This window comes from Miscanthus floridulus, chromosome 8, assembly GCF_019320115.1.
Source record: "Miscanthus floridulus cultivar M001 chromosome 8, ASM1932011v1, whole genome shotgun sequence".
In the NCBI taxonomy this organism is placed as follows: domain Eukaryota; kingdom Viridiplantae; phylum Streptophyta; class Magnoliopsida; order Poales; family Poaceae; genus Miscanthus; species Miscanthus floridulus.
In genome coordinates this window covers 2,985,896-3,001,208 of record NC_089587.1, presented here as the reverse complement: position 1 = coordinate 3,001,208, position 15,313 = coordinate 2,985,896, and the positions used below count along the sequence as shown (strand labels likewise).

At 46.3% G+C, this 15,313-nt stretch overlaps 2 protein-coding genes across 2 annotated transcripts; one reads left to right on the top strand and one right to left on the bottom strand.

Moving 5' to 3' along the window:
• Window positions 1-5,760: 5,760 nt before the first annotated feature.
• On the bottom strand, window positions 5,761-6,496 carry LOC136470894 (uncharacterized). Its single transcript, XM_066468626.1, has 3 exons — window positions 6,465-6,496; window positions 6,151-6,343; window positions 5,761-6,057 (listed from the first exon to the last, which is right to left on the bottom strand). The coding sequence occupies exons 1-3, from the start codon at window positions 6,494-6,496 to the stop codon at window positions 5,761-5,763; spliced, it is 522 nt and encodes a 173-aa protein (XP_066324723.1).
• A 2,609-nt stretch (window positions 6,497-9,105) lies between these two features.
• Window positions 9,106-14,713, top strand: LOC136470893 (ferrochelatase-1, chloroplastic-like). Its single transcript, XM_066468625.1, has 9 exons — window positions 9,106-9,250; window positions 10,205-10,520; window positions 10,976-11,119; window positions 11,303-11,404; window positions 12,050-12,153; window positions 12,520-12,646; window positions 13,107-13,259; window positions 13,482-13,582; window positions 14,106-14,713. Exons 1-9 carry the CDS (start codon window positions 9,162-9,164, stop codon window positions 14,419-14,421), a joined length of 1,452 nt encoding a protein of 483 aa, XP_066324722.1. The 5' UTR covers window positions 9,106-9,161; the 3' UTR covers window positions 14,422-14,713.
• The last annotated feature ends 600 nt before the right edge of the window (window positions 14,714-15,313 follow it).

Here is a 15,313-nt window from a genome sequence, read left to right as displayed (position 1 = left end):
CTCCACCAGCTGTGGTGGAAGAGGAGAGGGAGACCGGGCTCCCTGCCTCACTGGGCGGAGGGCCGCATGGCTCACCCTCCCTATCGGAGCTGAAGGTGCCGGGGGGAGATGTGGCCGAGCCGAAGGTGGAATGTCTAGTGGCAGCCCGTGAAGTCGAGGTGGTGGAGATCCCTTCTGACGGCGAAGCAGGTGACAAGGTGGAGCCGTCGGCACCGTCGTGGGAGCTGGCGGTGGTCGAATTGTTAGTTGAGCCTTCCAGTGGGTTTGGGGTGAGCTGTAATCTGGTGTGGCCCTACCCTAGTGACCCGAGGAAGGCTCGGTTTGTCCTTCGCGATGATGAGGAGGTGGCGCTCTGGCACTTCCTGATGGAGAGCGGAGTGTCGATGGAGTTCGATCTCGCCCAAACTAGGGCGAGGCTTGAGGAGGTCTTGGAGCGGGTCAAGTCCTTCCATCGGATGGTTACAGTTGACCTACCCCATGTCGTAGAGGGAAGTCCTCTATGATTTGTCCTTGATTCCTTGGATCCTTGCTGGTTGCTTTAGCGTGCTAGCTCCTTGTTTTGTAGGGCTTGGAGGGGATGTCGTGCCGCAAGTCTCTTTTCCTCTAGGAGGAGCACACCTGGATGGACGAGCTCGAGTGTGAGCCAGAGTCTGCCCATCGTGAGTCTCAAGATCGAGTGGCAGAGGTGAACGAGGCACGGGCGGCGAAGCAGCTCACGGTGGAGCGGGCGACCGCCGCCGAGCGGGAGCTTGAGGCGGCGAAGGCCCACTAGGCGGAGACTGAGGCAGCGCTGTAGAAGTCCCTAGCGGACACCAAGGTGGCATTCCAAAGATCCCTAGTGACCCTAGAGTCAGAGCGGAATGCCCTAGAGTCGGAACGAAAGGCCCGGTCAGAGGCAGACCAGGAAGTGCTCGTGCTTTAGGGCCAGGTGATGGGAACAGAGGAGGCGAATGCCTGGCTACGCGAGCAGGTGACTCAGTAGGAGAAGGGACTCTCCATCCTTGAGAACACCCGCCTAGGTATGTACCTTTTCTGCTTTTGACATGTTAGTTTCTTCCTTTAGCTTGATTCTGAGCTTGTCGTCCTTTTTCTAGAGCTAGGTGGAAAGGTGGAGTTGTTGGAGCAGGACCTGGCGATGGCCAAGGCGATGATTGGATGAAATACGGAGGCACTGGCCAAGTCCCTTGAAGAGCGATGTGCTCTTGAGGTGGAGCTTGACTAGATATGCAATGTTGCCCAGCTCATCATCTCGAAGGTCTTTGGGTTGGCGCCAAGTACTAGTGCGCCCGCCATCCGACTAGAGGAGGTTCTGGATGAGGTTCAGGCCCTCGTCACCGATGGGCTATTCTACGGGACATCGGGGGTGTTGACTTTGGTGGTGACGTACCACCTAGACCTAGACTTCGCCACCATCTATAGCAGGTATGCCGACGGCTGGAGCATGAAGGACATCCACTCGCTCAGGGAGAGCTTGCCGCCACACGCAAAGTTGGTGGCGGAGCAAGTCTCCGCGCAGTGGGTGATGGATGATCGCCGTGCGAACATGGCCATAGGCACATGTTAGGAGGACGTCGCCTAGCCTGTGGATGGTGTGGAGCTTGGGTCAGAAGCGGACATTGCCCCACCTCCGATCGAGCCGAACGTTGCCTAGTCGGAGGATGAGCAGTCCCTCCCCTTGTCGGTCGAGCCGGTAGTCGATGCCGCCGAGGAGCCATAGTAGAAGTTTTAGAGTAGAAATACTTTAGCAAATGTAGAAGATAATATCGTGGGGGAGCCCCCTGTGTAAAGTGTTTTTGTGTATTCCTGAATACAGTAACTTTGTTTTTGTGATGGAACTACTTCGTTCGGTGAAGCTTGTCCCATCCGTTCCTTATTTTTACCTTAGCTTAACTTTGTTTTTTATTCTTTTCTTTTTCACACCTACCCATTCATACCATAGGCTACAACCTTAAGAGCCCGGGCAAGGCCCGTGAGGCTCAACCGCTCATAACCATAGGTAGAGGCGGGGTGCGATCGGTCAGAATATTTAAAGCAAAGTTACGTAAGGTAATTAAAGGAACGGACTACCCTTTTGTTCGGGGAAAAAATGTATTTATCATATGATAGTGAAAAGAGAGGTGGCATTGCACCCCCATGGAGCCCCCGAGCGACCCAGGCCAAAAGTGTTCGGGTCGGGGCGCTCGACAGGAGCAAACGTTAAGTAAAATATGATAAGACTGAATTTTAGGGGAAGAAACGACATAGTTGTTCGCTGTTCCAAGTTTTGGTGAGAACGTTGCCGTTGTCATCCTTTAGTCGGTAGGCGTCTGGTCAGATCACCTTGGTCACCATATAGGGACCTTCAGTCATCTAGATTCTTGCCCGCTACGCCCCCTTTCTTGGCCGCTGCTTCTTTGCTTTTTCCTTCCTTTGGCCCGTCGGCCGGTCGCAGAAGGCGCTTGAGGAGCTTACAGTCCTTGTAGAGGTGTTTGACGGGGTAGGCGTGGTTGGAGCATGGGCTCTCCATGAGCTCGTTGAAGTGGTTCGAAAGGCCCTGCTGGGGCTGCTTGCCCGTGTGATGAGCCGTGGCAACCAACGCGGAGTTGGCCGGTCAGCGATGATCTTTTTTGTTCTTTTTGCCCCTCTATGTGGAGGGGCCCTCGTCCTGATCCTCGCGCTTGGCCTTGCCTTTGTCCCAGCCTCCATCGAAGCACTGTGGGAATGGCGCTCTCTGGATGCATCGGTCAAGGGCCTGTGGTCCTGGGACATCTGGGCTGGGACTTCGGTTGTCCGGCCGGCGACCGCGTTTGGGGTGCGTTTCACCACTCATCACGATGGACCGGCCGGGGTCTGTGTCACCTGCCATCACTGCCGCTCGATGGATGTCATCATCATGCCAGGATCAACGCCGGTTGTTGATGACACTGCGAGCATCTTGGTTTGGCCTGAGCTGCTCGCGTACAGGCGATCAGTGCGGAGCGGGCGCCAGGTCAGGCCGAGGCGCAGATGCGGCCTCCTGTGCCGCGCTCGGCGGCTATAGCGGTGAGCGGGTGGAGCGATTCGTCTGGTGCGTCTCCACTCCCCTGGCGAGGAGAGAGGCCATGAGTCAGTGTCGTGATGCGGAGCTCTCCGCCTGTTGAACTGCAGCGGTTTCCACCAGTGCCCGGGGGTTTCGGTGGATCGTCTGTTTCTGGGAGTCGTTCGGCTCGGGAAGACCGCGCAGAAGCATTGTCGCAGCTATGATGTTATGGCTAGCCTGAGTGAACTACGGGGGATCATTCCCCCTGTCCATGATGTTGCGCTGGACTAGGTGGGCACGACCTCGGGTGCCGCTCGCCGGGTTATGTGCATAGGGCGCAGTGTGGTGCGCCGAGCACGCCGGCACAGGTGGCGGCTGGTTTTGCCATTATTGTCGTAGCTCCTCGCCGTGCTCTCATGTGAGTGCGAGGGTCCCCACACGAGGGTTCAGAGGGGTGTGAGTCTACAAGGACTCTGCTACCACCGACGGCTGTCCCAGAGCGTTCGCCATAGCGTACTCCTAGGACGGATGGTGGCTAGGTGCCACGTCGTCGATGCTGGAGACATCACTCTCAACATCGTCATCCATGAGGTCGAGGAAATAGGTAGGAGCATAGCTCACCATCCCCATGAATTCGGACATGAGAGGAGGCGACACCAGCATCCTTCAGAGCCCTAGGGCGTACGCATCCGTGGAGGATGCGAGGCCATAGGGGAACCGGTCGCATGGCGGTTGCGACAGGGACAATAGGGTCCCTCCGGATAATTGGCAGAAGATAGTAAATAGTGAGTAAATAACAATATATACATTACTCACAGTGGGGTTTGAGCAGAGCGTTTGCTCAAAATGAAGCGTAGGCGCCTCGTCGTTGAAGTCGTTGGGTGTCCCAGAGCCGACGGAGGGCGCCCCTCCGACGGGCACCGGGATGGTTGCCTCCTTGCGGAGGTGTAGTACGTTGAGCCAGTCGGCGATGAAGTCTAGGCTTCTAAAGAGGAAGGCCTAGGATGGCTTGAAGATGGGTGGAATCCGCATCCCAATAGGTGAGAGTGCAGGAAACTCTAGTGAGCCAAAGCGAGTCGTATCGATTGAGCCCGCCATGGCGAAGGTGGCGGAAAAGTGGTCCATCTGATGACCAAAAGTGTGAACGTACATCGTCTTCCCCACGGACGGCGCCAACTGTCGGTGTAGAAAATGACCAACACATAAATATTTGTAGTTTTGTTATACGTTGTGATCGGAGGTGGCCTAGCACTCAATGACACAGGGTTTATACTGGTTCAGGCAACGTGCCCTACATCCAATTTGAGTTGGTCGGTGACTTTATTCCTGAGCCTAGGTGCTCAAAGTTTGCTATAGGGTTACAAATGGAAGTGAGAAAGATGGGGGGTACAAGAGGTCCGGTCGGACTCTGGTATGAAGGGCCAAGAGTGACAGGAGCTCCGCTATGTGCTAAGTGTTTGAGCATGTGCTCTGCGTGGCTTTATAGTGTGTAAAGCTATAAAGAGTGAATCGATGTAAGTGAACTAAGGGATCTATCTGTTGTGAGAGAGTGCATCCCCTTTTAAAGATAAAGGGGATGGCCTTACAAGTGAAAGGGAGAGAGTATACGTATGCTAAGTCTTTGCTGCCCACGCCGTTGGGTACAAGATGATTGTTGGCACCCATAACACTGTTAATGTCATATGCGTGTGGGAGGTTGCGTCTTCTTCTTCTGGTATGGCAGACATCGGTGCCCGCCATACTGTTGATGCCCAGAGGTATGTAGGGGGTTTTACCATGTTCGCCTGGTACGGTAAATGCCAACACCTATAATACTGTTGATGCCTAGAGGCATGCGGGGGGAGCCTTACCGTGTTTGTTTGGTATGGGATTTGATGGCGCCCACAATACTATAGGGAAAATATCGACGCCTACAACACTGCTTGCATTCTGTCATGCCAGAAAGGTCGTAGGGTACTGCCTGATAGGTGTACAGGGTACGGTTCTTGGTATTGTGGTTGACTTGAGTGCACTGCCTTACTTTCTCCATCCATTTCCTAGTCCTTACCAAGCGGGCGTCCCCCGTTGGTTGGTCCCAGTCAGCTCTGATTGCGCCAGTCGGAGAGGAGCTATAAGCAGGGGTTCGGTGCATTCTCGGTCGGAGAAGCGAGTCGTAGTTGAAAGTGGTGTTTGGCCAGGCCTTCCAATTGGAGAGACGGGCCAGAGTCGAAAGCGAGCGTTGTTCCTCTTTGACCAGGCCTTCCAGTCGGAGAGGCGGGTCGGAGTCAGAACCGAGCGCCGTTCCTTTTTAGCGAGGCCTCCCAGTCGGAGATTGGATCGCCCTTCTAGCCTTTTGTTTAGGTATTTGGGCTGGCCCATGAGTTTGCGCGTTGTTCGCAACATCGTCTGCTGGGCCGAGCCTTTGTTGGGAAGTCGGTCCATGAGGGACCCCGGGTTTATGAACCCGACACATGGGTAATTACTATTATTATTCGTTTGTTAAATATGTTTCTCGATTGAACTACAACTTAAATGACATACTTACTGTAGTCTTCCAAGTCTAAAGAAAATTGTGCATTCATTAGGTGGGTCGATCCTCGTCCAATACTAGGGCACATTACATGACACATTGATAATAGAAGTACATGCCGACAAACTAAATAACGCAGTAAATAGCCTAAGTACGTCCATAATTAAAGTGTAGTACATAACAACACAATGAAAAGTCTAAGACTAGACAACATTGTTCATGAATAAACCATACAACTTGCAAGTCATGGAGACTACTGAGTGCAACGATGCCACTTTCCCTTCCTCAGAGTATCAGGATTGTCCACCATCGCTGCTTTCGCTCGGCGCGCACGCTCAAGCTTCTTCTCCCTATCCTCCCTATACGCAGCAACACGCCTCCTTTCCTCCTCTTCCTTGTGCTCTCTTTCTACAACCACATCTTTGTGTCTCCTCTCAATCAACTCCTTATTCTCTGCCTCCCACCACAACAGTTTCTGCATCAACTCCTTGTCTTCTGGCTTGATCTCAATGCCGATCCACTGCTCAAAATCATAGAGCGGTGGAGGGGTCTGCAATACATTTAAATGTTACACACCAAATAAATAAACTATGCATGACTTCGCATGACACAAAATAATTATTACACAACATCAAGTTCCCACCATCTTGTTAATGCGGCGCTGACGAAGTGTAGGCTCAAAGGCAAAATTGGCACACATCCAATACATCTGTCTATACGTGTTCTCTTCATCGGACTTCGCTACCTTGCAACGATCACCGCAAAAGAACATGGGCACTAGAACACAACTAGGCAGCGGCAATGGGTCGAAGGCATTTTCGGTCATCCGACCATAACTACAAATGAACCAATTTCGTTCTAAGAACCGACAGCAATGACCATTAAACCATAAACCTAGGGTTTTCCATTTGTTGCACATAAATGAACCAATAATACAACACGATTGACAGAGATTACCTTGGTTTACTAGCTTTACCACGCCTTGGCATCCTACCGTTACATAATACAAAAAATTAATAATCACTTCAAACAATAAGTACTAACGTATTTAGAGTTGCAAAATACAAGTAATATATACCAAACCAATGCGTAAAAATGAGGAGGGGAGAGAACATATCTTGCTCTCGAAGATCTATGGATCAAATCTAACTTTCGAAGGTCAAATTCCTCGATTCAAGAGATTGGACGGTTTGGGGAGAGCAAAAACTTGGGTAGCAGCAGTAAGAAATGAAAGGTGCCTCCGCCTAGGAAACCATGGCGTGGGTTTTGAATCCGAGTTCGGCGCCAAGATCTGTGGCTCCATGGTCGACGCCAAGATCTGTAGCACCGAGCTCGGCGCCATGGCCTGTGGCGCTGACCTACCTGCCACATTAGCGCCACTTGGATGACACATTTTTCATGGCCAGGCATCTCGACGTCAAGACCTACCTCGGCGCCGTAGGCCACGGCGCCGACCCCTAGGGTCTAAAGATCAGTTTACGTCGCCTAGGGGGTTATGTCCTGTTCGCTTGGCTTATAAGCCGTACTTTTTCAGCCAACGAACATTATTTTTCTCCCACAACAAATCAGTCAATAGTACTTTCAGCCATAGCTTATCAGCCAAAGCGAACAAGGTGTTAAACGTAAATTTTCTTCAAAAAAGAGCTAAATTGCAAAAAATGGGACATTTGGTATGGTGTCTATTTCACCCCTGAACTACAAAGCCATGTATTCTACCCCTTGAACACCTTCAAACTGTCTATTTAACCCCTTGAGGTGGTTTTGGAACCTGGTTTTGCTGATGTGGCTATCTCTTGTCTACTGTCAGCATGCCAAGATGGAGTTTATTGTGTCTGCTCTCTCTACTCACCATTCTCTTCCTCCTCGCAATCCATCCAGCTTGCTAGCTGCGCGTCGTACACCTTGGTCACCAGCGCCACGTCCCACGCCACGGCGAGCTCAAAGCCTCTACCTGATCCCTGCGTGTCCGTGATGCTGTGCAGGTACACCTCGAGGTAGTGCCAAGTCTGTTCCCGCTCGGGTCTCCAGGTAGGGCGACTTCCCCGTGTCGGTCGCAATTGCAAGCTGCACGCCGACGTGAAGGAGCCACAACTCGAGGATACATCGAACCACTTCTTGAAGCCCGAGCTGCCGACGAACGGGCTCAGTCGTCTGTCATGGACACCGCGCCGCGCCGCACTATGCTGTCGGCTACAGCTAAGTTCCCAAACCACAGCACGGCGCTGCGGCCACTTGTGTCGTGCCGTGCTCGACGGGGCACCGGGCCTAGACGCCGCCGCCATCTCAAGGAGCGCGACCTACCGCGCGCGGAGGCTCTCTTCCGTGTGGCGCCCATGGCTGCTCGTGGGCTCTATCTGGACACCGTCAAGCTCGGTAGGTAGTCAAGGCTAGGTGTGTCAACCACGCGCGAGCTGTTCGATGAAATGCCAGCGAAGAATACAGAGGGGCTGAGAGGTCTGACACCTGGTCCAAAGTGCCAAGTTGTCAATGTGTGCCGTCATGGACAGCGAGTCAGCAAACCACCTCGAGGGGTTAAATAGACGGCTCGAAGATGTTTAAGGGATAGAATACATAGTTTTATAGTTTATGGGTGAGATAGACACCATGCCAAACGTTAGGTTATCTAGACGTTTTATTACATATTTAGATATACAATATACAATAAAAACAATACATTTAAAAATATCAAAATGTATTATAATTTAAAACATGGAAATTGATTTTGGATTCCTTCAACCTATTCGCTTGTTGGTTTCAGCCAGCCCAAACCAGCCAGCCAACGGTATTTTCCTCTCACAAAAAACCAGCACCAGCCAGCCCAAATCAGCACCAGCCCTAACCAGCGAATATGCCCATTAGACTGTCCACAGCGTAGCGATGCTGAAAAAAAAGTATACATGACATCGGGCACCGATGCTTGAACTCTTCAATCCCTATAGTGTCGGCACCGATGCTTATGTGCGCGGACCCCGACCACAGTACCATCCCCTTTCTTTCTCGATGCTTGTCTATGCCTGAGATATAGTTTTTTATTGGTTCAGGCATCGGTGAACGCACTTATCATGGTCCCTGAAAAATTAGACCAAATATCGACTGCTACAATGTTCAGCATCGGTGCTGAAACACTCTCTTTTTTTTCAGCACCGGCAAAAGCTCACGTTGTGGCCAGTCTTATGCTGGAGAGGAAGGAAGTAGATGGGTCGGCGACGGGTAGGTGTGGATTCGTCATTTCGCGCTGCCACGTTTGACCTGACGCTGCCACGTTTGACCCTACTACACTGGAACAGGAAGAAGAAGAAGGCCTGGTTTAGATTGAGAAAAATTTCAACCCAATGAATAGTAGCACTTTCATCTTATTTAGTAAATATTGTCCAATCGTGGACCAACTAGGCTCAAAAGATTCGTCTCGTGATTTACAACCAAACTGTGCAATTAGTTATTTTTTTACCTACATTTAATGTTCCATATATACGTCCAAAAATTAATGTAACGGAGAGAGAATGAAAAAAATTGAAATTTGAAGGTGATCTAAACAAGGCCGAACAAGAAGTAAGTGCCCCCTTTTCTTCTCCCGACTCCCGTCCCGTTCACGGTTCACCCTCACCGCCACGCGTGATCGACCGACCGTTCACCTCGCCCGACGCCCTGCAGCCCATGTCTTCGTCGGGCCCTTTCCCGGCGACGGGAACCCACGCGTCGCCGCCGTCGGGTCCTTTGCCGGCGACGGGAACCCACCACACCAGGTACGCCGTATGCCCGCCCGCCCCTTCTCTTCCCCTCCCTTCCCTTCCCTTTGCAAAGTCGAGCGCCCGAACCCCTAACTTGAGCCGCCATTTGGCTATCTGTATCCGGATCTCGTCTAATCACAAGCGTACACATGTGTTATGCCCCACTTCTATTTTTTTTTGGTCTGGTGTGCACCCTTGTCCGCCCCTGCCTGGAGTGGAAATGCTCTATGGATTCCTAAAATTAAATTAATCGATTTGCCACTGCTCTTGGGGCAGTAAAGCTTCTTGATGATTATTTGGTTTTCCATTCTGATATTCTTTTTTTCGCTAGTGATCCAGTGTTGGCCCATCAGAGAAACCCTCATTTAGGAAATTAGCACTTAAGATCAATTTCTGTTAGATCCTCAAATCAAGATATGTTACTAGACGAGTTGCAGGCAAGATGGTATAGTATCGTGTTTATGGGTTTACAAACCATGTTATTCGGGTTTGTATTTTCTAGACTAGAAGAAGGTTTCTATGCTATGTGACCTACCCCCAAAAAAAATTATCTGTTATTTGTTGATTATCTTGTCATACACGGAAAACTGAAATCTATGGATTTTAAAGCACCGAGTTTATATTGCTAAATCAGGGCATGATGCTATGACATTTAGGTTATGTATGTAAGCATTTAAGTTATATTGCTAAATCAAATTTGCTACTAGCTAGTGGACATTTCGATTCGAACCCGTACTGAATCAGGGCACGATGCTATTTAATACTTCATCCTTCACATCACTAGTTAGCTGTATGGTCTTCTAGAGATGTGTTACAAACTGTGCTTAGACCGATATTGCCACTGCAGATGGACAGACGTAATTGCCCCCCCCCCCCCCCCCCCCTCCTTTTTTTCCAAATTGGATGATCTGTTGGCATCAAAGCATACATCATAGGTTTTATATTTGATCGTTTTTCTACTATTGGCAGGTCATGTGGCAAAACAATCTCTACAAGATTTACTGGTTCTACCAAACATGAGCAGAGCTTGCATGGGAATGTTAAGACGTTGCAATTGGCAGGAAATGGATCCTCTTGTTTGGCTTACAGAAGTCCAGTACTTAAAAATCAGTGGAATCTTTCTGCTAGTTCTTCCTCTGCAAATGCGGTTACCACCTTTGATGATGACGAAGGCGTATCTACCAGTGTCAATGAAGAAAAAATTGGAGTACTGTTATTAAATCTTGGTGGTCCAGAGACCCTCGACGATGTTCAACCATTTTTGTTCAACCTATTTGCTGATCCAGTAAGTGGCTAACTGGTTATACCCCAGTACCACCACCATTATGATTTTCCTGCCAGCGGACCTGTTCACTAATTGTATCTAGCCAATTTGTCGAATGCTGTTTGACAACTTCGAATGATTGTATGCAACTCCTTAATATAGGATTCTGAACTATATCAGCCTAGCAATTGTGGAGCCTAAAGAATAAAGAACCTTATTTGTGTGTTTTACCAATTCAAGTTTCCATTTTAATTCTTCTCCCTGGTAGTTGAATCTTGAATGAGTGCCAACTAAAACAAAAACTTTTGTGTGTCTGTGCTACTGAAAATAGCAATAACTAATTTACTAAGATCTCTCATTAATTATATGAATTTCTAAATTCAGAATCCCCCTTTCTTGTATTGTGTACTGAATTTGTTTTCTTCATCGTTACCGTTTATTTTTTAAAATTATCATAATTCTCTTTTATTGTTCAGGATATCATTCGACTCCCTAGGCTCTTCAGGTTTCTTCAAAGACCACTGGCCAAACTTATTTCTACTTTTAGAGCTCCTAAGAGTAAAGAAGGGTATGCTTCAATTGGTGGTGGGTCACCGTTAAGGAAAATTACTGATGAGCAGGTATAGTAAGTTCACAAGGCTGACTGTGTTTTGAAATTATCGTTGCATTTATTTATTTTTGATCTGTTTTATTCATTATGGTTTATCAGCTTGTTCAAAACTTGTCAACTTCTAAATCTTCCAAGACTTGTTGATATCATTTCAGTGTAAATCACATTCTCAATAAAATAACTGATATTTCAGGCAAATGCTTTGAAGATTGCTCTGGAAAAGAAAAATTTGAATGCAAATATATATGTTGGGATGCGGTATTGGTACCCTTTCACTGAAGAAGCCATTGATCAAGTAAATTCTTGTGCCCAACTTTTACGTCTCATCAGCATTCAATCAGTTTCCAAATGCATGTCATTCTAGCATCTAGCAGAAAAGCGTTGTCATGCGTTCAAAAGACCATAGTACCCTCATTGAGTGGCGTTTGTAGAGTTGTCCCTAATAACTCCTGCCTGGCATATGCACTTGCCTGTCCATGTATGAGTTAACAATAAGCACATGATAGCTAACTCCATCTTTGCAACCAGCATTGGTTTAGACGGATCCTTTGTGGTCGAATCCAAAACGAGGATAAAATGTTGCGAGAAATCGACAAGGTCAATGACTTGGCTAGTACAATTTTGATTGCAAGTTCTTTATCTTTTAGTAATGATGGTGTATCAGAAAAGTAATTTTAAGTAATCTTGAAAATTTAGACTGAAATATATTTATTGTCGAGTTTTGAAAGCTAGAATAACATGTAAGCTGGAATGTAGTTATTTTTTAATATAATTTTCTTCTGTGGAGTCAATATTTGCATTTTCCGGAACATTTTTTTACCCTATCTCATTTAAGTTTCATATATTAGAGTATTCCGCCAAACGGATTTCATGGTTATTCCTTCTTGTCCATCCAACTCTTGTCTATGATTAACTATTTCTTGTTTTTGGTTAATGATAGATTAAGAAGGATAAGATTACCAAGCTTGTTGTTCTTCCACTTTACCCTCAGTACTCCATATCAACAAGTGGGTCAAGCATTCGTGTTCTCCAAAACATTGTCAAGTAGGATCCCTTCTCCATGTGAGACCCTTTTATTTTCTTTAAGACACAAGAGTGCTGTCTATATTTTATATTAAGAAGAAAAAGAGGGTAAAGAACCCAAACAACACACACAACCACACCCCTAGGCACTGAACATTACATATGCACATTTTAACTCAAGAAACTACCACAACCAACAAAACACTACCGCTAGTTTTCCCTCACAGGCCACAATGAAAGAAATCCCTATAGAACCTTCTCAAACCCCATAAGTCGGGTTGGGTGAGGGAGTGAGGGACCATCAAAGGCACCAGTTCTAGCATATGAGATCCTATTGTCTTTGATGTTACAAGAACCTGAAATACTAATGCACTGGTTTCCTTGCAGGGAAGATTCATATTTTTCTGGTTTGCCAATTTCCATTATCGAATCATGGTACCAACGAGATGGCTATGTGAAATCAATGGCCGACCTAATTGAAAAAGAGCTATCTGCCTTTTCCAATCCTGAAGAGGTGCTCTATTCCTAATTCTACCTCTATCTTTATTCTACAGTTAGCATATGATAGCAGAGGATTACTTGTTTCATCTACACATTCCAAATTTCATTACAGCCATTCACTAGCTGCACAATTCCTTTCGAAAAGAAATTTCATTGGAACTATGATTTGACATTGTTATAGGTACCTTTCTCTGGATAAACTTGACCAGTAATATACACAAATGTTATTAGTAGTTCTATAAGATACTAACAAAAAAATACTTCCATGACACTTTGTTTTGTTACCTTTACTAACATATTAGCCCAAAATTAATAGTCTAAGATGTGTTCTGACGTCCATGTTAATTTCTCAGTAGTACCAGATATTGTTTTGCTAAAAACAGCATTACAGTTAGTTTATAGATAATCATGAAAAAATTGTGCTGTAATTTCATTTTGACAATACTTTTTATTGTTGTGAAAATAAATGGCAGGTTATGATATTCTTCAGTGCACATGGTGTGCCACTTACGTATGTTGAGGATGCTGGAGATCCTTACAGAGATCAGATGGAGGATTGTATTGCTTTGATCATGGGGGAGTTGAGATCAAGAGGAATCTTAAATAGTCACACTTTGGCGTACCAGGTATAGGCTATTAAAATTTGATAGGTACTTGTGTCACTGAGACACTTACAACCGAGTTGTGCCCTTATGTTTAAATGATCGAATAAGTTCGCTCACCTTTTAAGAAAACTAGAAATGGAAAATGACAAGTTCTTCCATTTCAAGTTTATAGAGTTCCGAGTTACCAATTCTTTAGCTTTTCTGCTCACCATTTACTTGTGTTAACATTTCTTGTACATTCAGAGTCGGGTGGGGCCAGTTCAATGGCTGAAGCCATATACTGATGAAGTTTTAGTAGAACTTGGTCAAAAGGGAGTGAAGAACCTCCTGGCTGTTCCAGTAAGGTAATCAAGTTTAGCATTTCTGGCCATCTGGTAAATTTTCCTTTTCTGATAAGCAACATTTAGCTCTATATGATCTTCGTTTCCTTGGGTCTAGTTTACCACATGCACTTTTCATGATACATGTTGGTTCCTCATTTCTGTTTGTATTATCACATTGGTACATCTGGCACAATCTTGACCATCTGAAAGCCTCATGAAATATGAATTTAATGTATGTGCATATTATATGTTTGCAAAAGATTGCATGTTCCATTGTATTAATGAACAGAGAACTTATTTCAAATAATTTTAGAATTAGATGCCTTCCCTAAATGGGTCTTTTGCATGATAAAACTAGTCCATAGAACACAACTACACAAGGGATCTCAGTTTTTACAGTCAATGAATGTCTTGATGGGGTTTTGCGATATGCTAGTATCTGGTTTACTCTTTTTACGAGTCAAGATTATGCTGATATGGTTATTGATGTTTTCGTACCCACCCTTTTATATTGCCTCTGATCTGAACCATTTATGACATACAGCTTTGTGAGCGAGCACATTGAGACATTGGAAGAAATTGACATGGAGTACAAGGAGTTGGCTCTAGAATCAGGCATTAAGAACTGGGGTCGGGTTCCTGCTCTTGGATGCACTTCAACATTCATCTCTGACCTCGCAGATGCTGTTGTCGAAGCCCTGCCCTCTGCTTCAGCACTAGCAACCAGAAAGCCTGAAGACACTGATTCCAGCATGGACCTGATGCATTACCTGACCAAGATGTTCTTTGGCTCCATCTTGGCATTTATCTTGCTGTTATCACCAAGACTAGTTTCCGCCTTCCGGAACACCATCCTTTAGGTTGGCTAGGTAAGCAGAAATGGTGTGACAGGTAGTTTTCCGACCCACAAAATTTGTGATTGATAATGGAAGAACAGCAAGGAACTTGGTGATCATAACTAGTGATCGTTTAGGCCACAAGATAGGAGCATGCAATTTGCAGGTCGTGATATTGTTCACAGGGAACATTGGTCAGATGAATCTACGAAAGCACAGAACATTACAGCTCAAAGGTCTTTTGTGTCTTGTATAATTTTGTTTGACACCCGTAATACGGGAGTCTGTTACAGGCAGCTGCTGTCTTCCATAGAAACTTTCTCCATGCTTTGGCATGCATGTGCTATTGCCACAGTTGCTTTAGCTTTATGCCTTCCAAGGTGACTGTTACTCCTATGCATAGGTGATGTAGTATTGACTATTCCCTTCATCCCTCCATCCTAGAAGTTTTTTGTGACGATTTAAGCAAGATGAGAGATGATGCATGTTAGCATGTACCATTTGCTAAAGCTAACTTCATTTTCGACATTGCAGTATAAAATTATACCTATCCGTACTTATATGGATTACGAGTGAAAAGTGTCGGATGAAAATGACCGATATGTATCGATGATGAAAAGTCTACAGGTATATATTACGAGCCAAAGGATAGTTGCCTGTTGGCCAAAAGGTGTCTCTACGGGATCTAAAAGGTGCCTCTACAGGAACTGTCATTAGCAGTTGCTAATGATGGGATTAACTATCTAATTAATTAATTGATCATAAAATTATTAATCTTAACACTCTCCCTTGATCAATTGGTTTCCGTAGACGTTTATGTTTGTTCATCCGTCATCATTTTGAAGCTTTAGAAAACCCCATGGGAAAAAACTAAAGTATACCGATATACTAGGTAAAATTTCTTAAAACCCAGTGA

What these genes read in the sequence shown, in the direction of transcription:
- LOC136470894 (XM_066468626.1), bottom strand. Translation starts at nt 6,496, where the DNA reads ATGCCAAGGCGTGGTAAAGCTAGTAAACCAAG. An exon ending in GGTAAAGCTAGTAAACCAAG is followed by an intron (nt 6,344 to 6,464) that starts GTAATCTCTGTC and finishes GTTCATTTGTAG; the next exon opens with TTATGGTCGGATGACCGAAA. An exon ending in AGCGCCGCATTAACAAGATG is followed by an intron (nt 6,058 to 6,150) that starts GTGGGAACTTGA and finishes AATGTATTGCAG; the next exon opens with ACCCCTCCACCGCTCTATGA.
- LOC136470893 (XM_066468625.1), top strand. Translation starts at nt 9,162, where the DNA reads ATGTCTTCGTCGGGCCCTTTCCCGGCGACGGGAACCCACGCGTCGCCG. An exon ending in GGAAAATTACTGATGAGCAG is followed by an intron (nt 11,120 to 11,302) that starts GTATAGTAAGTT and finishes CTGATATTTCAG; the next exon opens with GCAAATGCTTTGAAGATTGC. An exon ending in CCTTTTCCAATCCTGAAGAG is followed by an intron (nt 12,647 to 13,106) that starts GTGCTCTATTCC and finishes AATAAATGGCAG; the next exon opens with GTTATGATATTCTTCAGTGC.